Source organism: Athene noctua, chromosome 7 (assembly GCF_965140245.1).
Source record: "Athene noctua chromosome 7, bAthNoc1.hap1.1, whole genome shotgun sequence".
Classification (NCBI taxonomy): Eukaryota; Metazoa; Chordata; class Aves; order Strigiformes; family Strigidae; genus Athene; species Athene noctua.
Genome location: NC_134043.1, coordinates 12145483 through 12154368, shown reverse-complemented (window position 1 = coordinate 12154368; position 8886 = coordinate 12145483). Strand labels below are relative to the sequence as shown.

The following is an 8886-nucleotide window of genomic DNA, read 5'->3' as shown; positions in this document are numbered from 1 at the left end:
GCGGAGGGGCTGCCCCGGCGGCGGGGGGCGCCGCAGCCGCCCGGCCTGGCTCAGGAGGCGCCGGTAGGGGAGCGGCGGGGGCCGGGCCGGGCTGTCAGCGCGGCGAGGGGCAGCGGCGGCGGGGGGGAGCGGAGCAGGTCGGAACAATAGCGGGTGGAGGGGAGGGGGCCGGCGGCGGCGGGGCTCGGCACCGGCACCCCGCCCCGGCACCGGCACCCCGCCCCGCGCAGCCCAGCCCAGCCCGGGGGCAGCGCAGCCCAGCCCGGGGGCAGCCGCCCCGCAGGCACCGCGGAAGGGATGATCCGGGCGGCGCTCGGCTGGGCTCGCTGCTAAACGCGCCTCCATCCCTCCCTCCTTCCCTCCCTCCTCTCCTCCCTCCCTCTTTTTCTCTCTCTCTCTCTCTCTCTCTCTCTCCCTCCCGGCTCTCCTCCTCCTCCCTAACTCACTGGATATTACCAGCCGCCGGGCTCGCCGCCGCCTCTCCCCCAGCCATGAATCCCGCCGAAGGGGCGGCGGAGGAAGGCGCTGTCCCCGACTCCGAGGTGGATGCTTTCTTCCGAACAGGTAGGGGAGCTGCGGGGAAGGGACCGGGGCAGCGCCGGGCCCTGCCTCCGCGCGGGATGCGGGGCTGGCGGCGGCGGCGCGGGCACCGCCGGCAGCGGAGCTGCGGGGAGGGGAGAGGAGGGGAACGGAGGGGATCCCCGCCTGCCTGTCTGCTTGTCTCCTCGCTTTGTCCACCGCGGCCTCTCGGCTCGTCCTTGACCCGGTTCCCCTCCCGCCCCCGGGAGGATGCTACCGCGGAGCTGCGCTCCCGCCGCCGCCCGCCTCGGGAGGGGACCGGCGGGGGCCCCCGCCCCGGGCGGGCACAAAAGCCCCGCGGGGACTGCTCGGGGACAGCCGCCGCGTTGTCGCCCCCGCGGGAGGCTGCGCCGGCTGGGCCCCGCCGGGCCCCCGCCACGGGCAGCGTCCGCCCGGGTACCGGCCGGTGTTGGGAAGCGGCGGCGACTGCCAGCCCTGCCTGGCCCGGCCCCGCTCCGCTACGGCCGGGCGAAGAGCCTTGGGCCAGCGCTCGCCCGCAGCCCCGCTGCTGGCCGGGGGTGCTGACCCCGCGGGGACGGGCTCGCAAAGTACCTCAGGGCTGGGCGAGAGCCGAGTGGTTCGCTCTCCCGTTTCGGAGGATGCTGAAGTGAAGCAGAAGTGGGCTGCAGCAGAGCGTGGTGTGGGGCCTTCGCTAATGATGCGGTGGCTAATTAAATTCTCTGGGCAATGGGTACGTGATGAATCGCCACCGTACCACGCGTTTGTGAGGTGGTGGTTGTGTGGGAGCCCTCAGCTCTGAAACGTGGCTTTGCACAGGATCAGCATCTCAACTGAAACAACTTGTGGTCTGTGTTGCCTTGTGTCCATCCCCCCTGGCCACCCCCCCACCCCACCCGGACAAAATCTTAAGAAAGTGTTACAGGCTTCTTGGTAGCTTTTTAATTAAAAAATTTAAAGGATTGAATATCTGTTTCATAACGGGATTGACCCTTTTAGGCTAGGACTGACACTTACTGCCACAGCTGTTTGTCAAGACTTTGCTTTTCAGCTGTTTTCCTCCTTCTACCTGCTCGTTAGTTACACACAATGCTTTGAGATTCAGTTACTAAAAACCAATTCCATAGTCACCAAAACTTTAAAGAAGTAAAATCCTGAAGGCCTGTTGCAGCTCCCTGCTATGGTAGACTGCACCTAATTTATGTGAAAACCCTTTGATCTAGAGGATAACTATAATAAGATCTGGCTGTGTGTATCTTGTGATCCACAAGCTATTAAGCCATAGGATATTTGCCTGTTGATAGCCTACCTGGTTACAAGCTAATTTCCTAAGTCTCAACAATGACAGCTTTGTTTTAAAGAAAAAGAACCCACCAATTTTTCTTTTAAAAGGAACCTGTTAGTTAAGGTTCCCTCCACGTTTTCTGTCTTTCCCCTCTTTCACCTAAAACTGAATCATTTCTCTGTAACACTGCCTGCTCAACATGAGAATATTAGCAGAATTGAATTTGGAGAGAGCCAGGTCTGTCTACCTCATACAAAAAAGTATTCCTAAATGAGGAAAAAGCACAGGGAGCCATGTGACCAGACGTTTCTCCCAGTCTGCCTCCTTCACCTGCAATTTCAGCTGTAGATCCATGAACACACTTGTCACCTGCCTTATACATTTAACCTGGAGATTTCAGCAAGTCTCCTAACACTTCTGGTTCTTGAGGAAACAGAATCACAGGAACGTGGGCTTGGAAGGGATGCCTAGGCCACATCCTTGCACTGAAGTGTGTATGCATACACTGTCCCTGATGGTCATCTACCTTAAGCTTCATCAAAGGAGATGACAAAATTCTTGTTTCTGCACTGGTATGTAGTATCTTGTGTCCAAAAAGATGACATGAAAAAAACTAATTGTTTGTTGTGACTGTCAGCTGTTACAATGGCCAGGCAACGTTACAGATAAATGTGTGAAAAGCACAAAAGCAGGAACAACTCATGTGAGGGAAACTGCACTCTTGGTTTCCTGCGCTGTTTGTGCACTGTTCGCTTCTGGGGTTTGTGTGTGTCTGAAGTTGGTTTTAATGGATGGCAGAGAACAGCTGATGTGGGGTTTAGGAGAACAGCTGTAGAGAGGTCACAACTGACTCTCCCACTCTTCTTTTTGGCTGTCATTGGCAATCATGCCTGAGTAAGGACTGTGAGACAGGGTCTGGTTTGTAATAGCTGCAGAGACCTGCATTGACTTAGCATCCTTTTTCCTTTGGTATTAGCTTTTTTCTATTATCCTCTCTGTCCTGCCTTGTATTCTGGATTTGTAAAGTGTGTACATTGTGGTTTACATGCTCTTGTACATTCACAAGAAATAAAAAATGAATCTATGTTGTTTAAAGATTAGCTGCTCCAATAGCACATGTATACACTAAACTGCCTAAACTCTTCCCAAAATCAAAGCTGCTACATGGAAAAGCATGAACTCACTATCCTCAGTGAAAAAATTGGAGTCCAAACAACAAATATCTTACTCGGAGGCTTTTAGCGACCAGCCGGGCTTTGCACTGAGCCGGGAGGATCGATAGGCTGCTCCCTGGTACCAGCAGAGGAGGCCGAGGCTGGGAATGGCGCCGCGCTCCCAGCGGCTCCCCGGCAGCACCCAAACCCTCGGAGGTAGCCATCCTTTATCGGCGGTGACAACTGAGATAGCGGCTCTCTGAGCTGTACCTGGAAAGTAAAACTGAAGGAATGAACACGAGGTAATCAAAGAGGGTCTCTTCTGGTGCTTACACTGATGAGAACTAGGAATGACTTTGAAGAAAAGGGTGGATTTAACACCTGTGTGGCTGATCCTGGCAGTCAGTTAAACCTCCCCGGAGACAAGCAGTGTAGGGACTATTGTAGTTTTCACCATCAGATATATGCAGAATGTAATTTAGCTTTCTTCTAGAGAAGCAGCCCTCTGTAATTGGGATAAAAATTAACAGGCAGAGGGACTTTAAGAGCAGAAATGACTGTTGCAGCCTCCAGCTCTGATTTCTGGGATAACAGCGGTTGCTGAATTGAGGCAGTAATTTCTGCGTGACGTCTATCGCTTCTGTTTGAGCTTCTGTTTGAGTAAGAAACCAAATCTATGTCTAGGTATGCCTTATTAAGTTTCTTATGTCTATTTTGGTGACAGATAAAATATGAGCAAGTTCTCTGGAACTCTCAGTAGTCTATATTGAATGTGCACCAAGACGTTTATATTGCATGGAACACAATCCAAATACTTGTTGTTTCAAACATAAAGTAAATCACTTTGTAAAGCATACAAACGACAGATATTCCTCTGATACAGACACAGAGGGAAAGCCTTACCTTCATCCCTAAGCTGCAAGAATTTCTGCAGTGTGTTTTGGAAGCAGAGGTGAAGCACACAAGGAAATCCTTTACCAAAATTTTAAATATTTATAGAGGTCATGACAGAACAATTTAGCAAACTACCAATTACTGACATGGGTGATCATCAATATTTCTTATCCACTAGCAGGTACAGTTTTATTCTCTAATTTATTTTTCTGGCACTTAAGTATAACATTGATTATGTCTGATACAAAGATGCTGACTTTGTTATTGATACTTCCTGTGAGTGAGTTGAAAATTGATATTGTTCCATCTTCTTTGATTGTAATGAATTATTCTGTTTGCTTTCTGCTTTCCGCCAGCTGGTTATACTTCCAGCGTTGTTCATTTGTGCACAAGTGACTGGCAGCTCTGCTACTAAATAACTTTAAAATGATTGGCAGTGGCCAGGCTGTTTGATCAATAGATGCACTTGGAATGATCTCTGCAGAGAAGTGCTCCTTGTGGTTGATGGAATCAAGTGTCTTCTCCTAGAGCAGATAAATTGATTCAATTGAGTTGTCACTGGGATTGAGGTGTTTGCATGACATCTGGCTTCCTCACCTTGAGACTTTATAATTTATAAGGCCTGGTTTGGTAATGTGTGCTGATATAGGACAGTCTTTTCTAAAAGACTATCGGGTTGTGCCTACCACTTGGAAAGCTCCTGTGTTCTTTAAGGTGATGCTGTTAATTAAAATCTGTACCGCTCTCTGGAGGTTTTGACCTCTGGCCCTGTCAGGAATATAAGTTTCTTTCCTTATGGTCTAATGCAGCTGTGTTTTCATGTGATTGACGTGGGGGAGGAGGATGGTGGGGACCTAGATCTTCCCAAGCCTCTGTCACTGGGTACCCCAGTGAAGGCTGCGTGGCTTTACCCTGCTGTTGTTCCATCTCTTTCTCCTTAGGAAGAGAGAGCTTTGCTAGTCTGAGAATTGGCACATAGACTTGGCAGAGGACGTGTAGGTGAATCAGGAGTTCTTGGTGGGAATGTCTGTCCTCTTTTCCTCTCTTGCCCTGTAGATGCTGCTCAGAAATGGGGCAGAACCTTCTGATTTGTGAGGTTTTGTGACAAAAAGGAAGGATCTGTCTGATCCTGGAAGGGAGCAGTTTAAATTGGTGATTTATGTTCAGAAAAGTGTTTCCCATACTTCTTCCTTCCTTCTCATTCAGAAGTACATACAGGGTAACAGGGGTGACATCTGATAGTTATTTACAATGTGTTTCTTCTGGATGAGATTGTATTGTGTTATAGGCCAGTAGGAAGGTATTTATTCTATTTGATATTAATTCAATTAACACTGAACAGAATTGCTTCCAGAGGAAGATGCCTTTCAGACCCAGCTTCTGTTCAGAGCTGCTATGTACTGAAGTTCACAATCCTTGATTTCCGGGAGAGGATGCAATAGGGCACAAAGATTATAGCAGACTTGCAGGCAATGCAATGAGGCTCAATATGATACCTACAGAGGTTACTGGTGTGAGAGGGGAACCTGTTGCCTATGCTGTGTTTTGGGGTTGAAACTCTGAAAGAATAAAAGTGACATCCCAAAGTAATCAAAGAGGAATTCTGTACAACCCTCCTAGTGCTTGTGTAGACAGTTTTGCATGTGGCCTTAGGTGGCCATGCATGTCTTGGGATGATGAGCTGCATGGATACAAGCGAGCATCCAACTTGTCCAGGCAAATATAACTATTGCTGTTTCCCACCGCCTGCCTCCCACAGTGTATTTTATCAAGTCCCATCATAATAACCTGCTGGGGAAACCTTGGGGGTTTAAAATGGGAGCAACTTTGATGGGTTTGGTGGTTGTTTTTTTGGTTTTGTTTAATTTCCAAGCACACCCTTGCATTAAGAGCCTGCTGCAGAGTCCTCTGGCCGGACAGGTTCTCTGGGCCTCTTGGAAGGTTGGGGATGAAGTATTCTGTTGTTTCAGCTGCTGTGACCTTATGGTCCCTAGGAAGGTTGATTATGGATGTATAGCAGCTTTATTGCTCCATGGCGACACATACTGCACAGTACCCAGTGGTATTTTAAGTACTTCATAGTTATATCAAAGAAATTACTTATGTAGTATTAGGCCTTATAAACCCATAGTGCTGTGCATTTTATGTCTGGAACTTAAAGTAAGTCATGAAACATCTTAGAGGTATTTGTGCTTTTGTTTGATTTGGACTGGTGTCCTGCTTTTAATATTTCTTTGGATAAACAACTCCCGTTTTACAGCCTTGCATGGCACACGCACCCTGTGTTTAACTGAAGGGACTCTGCCACTTGGGGAATTTTGCCTAGAGAGTCTGGCAAGAATAACAGTGAATATTACAATATACATGTTGCAAAAGAAAGCTGAATACAAAAAGAGAAGTCAAATATGATTGTCTGAATGAAGAACCCTAAAGTGTGGAGGGCTGTAAAAGAAAGAAGTCATAATATTTTGAATTATTTTATTTCCACTCACTTCTGGGACAGATTGTGTTACTGTTGTGCAGATCCAGAGGACTTCAGAGGAATTGTTTGGGAGTTTTCATGGATGTAACTGAAAACAGAATTTGGCACAGGCACTGCAATGGCAATCGTAAATCTAGGTTCAAGTCTGTCACCTGTGCGGTATGTGGACTGTAGTGTGTTGAAATGGGATTTAGAGCATTTTGTGCTAAGAACGGGCTAATATTTCAGCAAAATATTTAAGCTTTCATGTTGTGTTTCAGATTTGGTTCAGAATGAGCCCAGTATCTGAACCCAGGGCAAAGACTTTCCTCCATTGTAAGTTATTGCAAAAGTCATTACATATGTGATTCCTGTGGAATGACATTAGTTCCAGTTGCTTTTCATTTATTTTATTTTGAACTATTAATGAAGATTCAAAGTGGTATATTAAAATTATGTATGTTCACTGCTGGAGTGTAAAATACCATGTAAAACATTTATTGAAGATTAAATAAGTCCTGTTTCCTAATCAAGGGCTTAGGAGATAATTCTGTTTCTACTTTTAAATACAAATATTAATTTTGCTTGCCCATTCTCATTAACTAGAGCCTAGAATAAACTGTGATTTATTGGGGTTCTTTCTCCCTTTTCAACATGTGTGGCTTTGTTACTAAAATCTAGGAGTGTTTTCTGTTTCTTCCAAATTACACAATGTGATGACTGAGAACATATAGGTACATAGGCCTAATTTGTCACACTCCTACTTCAAGGCAACAAATTGCCTTTAAAACTAAAAATGAAATTCCTTTTTTTGTAACCTTAATTATACAAACCAGCATTTCAGTTTCACTGATGGAACAAAACTACCATAATTAGGCAGACTGTAGTTTCTAGTGTAAGGTCACATCATGCTTTGCTGAGGATAATAAGAGGAAATGATCTTCAATTTAACATCTCGGTGACTGGCAGACCAGCTGCTCTGGTCATTTCTCTTAGCAAAGTGGTCTTGGGAAAAAAAGGTAAATGTGTGTTGTTTGTGAGAGAAATTAAATTAACCTCATTGCATAATTGGTACCCATGTAGACTTAGTGGAGTTTTCAGGTTTTTTGTAAACTACTTTTTTTTTTTTTTTTTTTGGCATGTGTGGTGTGTGGAAGAAGACATGCCTTATTTTTAAAATAAAAAAATCATTACAAGGAATGATTTGACTCCAAGATGTTTCTTCTGGAGATTGTGATTGTCTGCAGGGTGAGCACTTCATAAAACAGTAAAGGCAGTAGGTCAGGTGTACTCTGGTGCAGCTGGGATATGAAGAGTGATAGTTGGCCTGGGTTACTTTGGTACCTGAAATTAGAAAAAAAAAAAAAAATATATATATATATATACACATACATTGAAAAGAGCTTTGTAAAGGTTCCCTAGTGATATCAGCACTGCTGGTGTGGTTCCTGACTCCTGGAGTGTACCCTGGTGTTCCCGCTGTTTTAATGGCAACTGGCAGCCTACACTGGGAGCAGCATCGTCAGCTGGAAACAATAGTGTCTGATTCTTGTTTGTCAGCTGCAACAATAGCCCCGCTGATGGGCTGCGGTGAAGGAGAGCAGGCTTCCTTTGTATGGCAGTGCAGGCATGGCAGATGGCTAATTGGACATGATAAACCACGGGGGCAATGGGGGAGAAAAAGGAGATCTGCAGGGATTATCGGCTTGTATCCCCCACGTTAGGGAAAACAAAAATATGTATTTTAAAGATGTTATCAACTTTAGCTCTTTGCCATGAATATATAATCCAGTATCAAAGAAGGGGAACACCCTAACTAAAGTCTTTCCTTAGATGATATAAAGTCCACTTTATTAGCTGAGAGCAAATCATATTACTGTATGGGAAGGTAGGAAAACACGTGGCCCCAGAGACGCAGGCATGGCACTTAGGAAAATTAGCAGTGCATATTTTTCACCAGTCTTGTAAGTGAATGTCAAACTGTTGTGCCAAACATCATCCAAGCTGAAAACAAAGAGCTTTGCAGCAGTGTTTTTCAGGAGTGGAAAGTTACGCTCTACCATAGTTTGTCTTGATAGAAATAGATGTCCATCAGTGCTGGAGCACTGAAAAGCTAAGCTGATTAATGAAAACAGAATTTATTTATTTAAATGTATACTCTGTTAAGTCTAATAATATACACTATGAAGCCAAAACCTGAGGCCCTTGCACAAACAAACTTTTGTTTACTTAAAACAACTTAGTGAAAAATGGAACCAAAGCCTCATTGTTAGGACCACAAAAATGATCAGAGGGGTGGGAACACCTCTCCTGTGAGGACAGGCTGAGAGAGTTGGGGTTGTTCAGCCTGGAGAAGAGGCTTCGGGAAGATCTTATAGTGGCCTTCCAGGCTTATAGGGGACTTATAAGAAAGATGGGGGTAGAATTTCTAGTAGGGTTTGTAGTGAGAGGACAAGGGGAAATGGTTTTAAACTACAAGAGGGTAGATAGATTCAGACTACAGATTAGGAAGAAAGGTTTTATGATGAGGGTGGTGAAACACTGGAACAGGTTGC

General features: G+C 46.0%; 1 protein-coding gene across 12 annotated transcripts in view; it reads left to right on the top strand.

Annotated features, from left to right (window-relative positions):
* Positions 1 to 402: 402 nt before the first annotated feature.
* Positions 403 to 8886, top strand: part of KALRN (kalirin RhoGEF kinase) — a 524667-nt gene continuing 516183 nt past the window's right edge. For all 12 annotated transcript variants that reach the window (XR_012633922.1, XM_074910291.1, XM_074910292.1 and 9 more), the window contains exon 1: positions 403 to 564. Coding sequence is in view for 11 of the 12 variants with exons in the window: in XM_074910291.1 (XP_074766392.1) it covers positions 492 to 564 (73 nt within the window). In the remaining variant the exon portion in view is untranslated. The remainder of the gene's footprint in view (positions 565 to 8886) is intronic.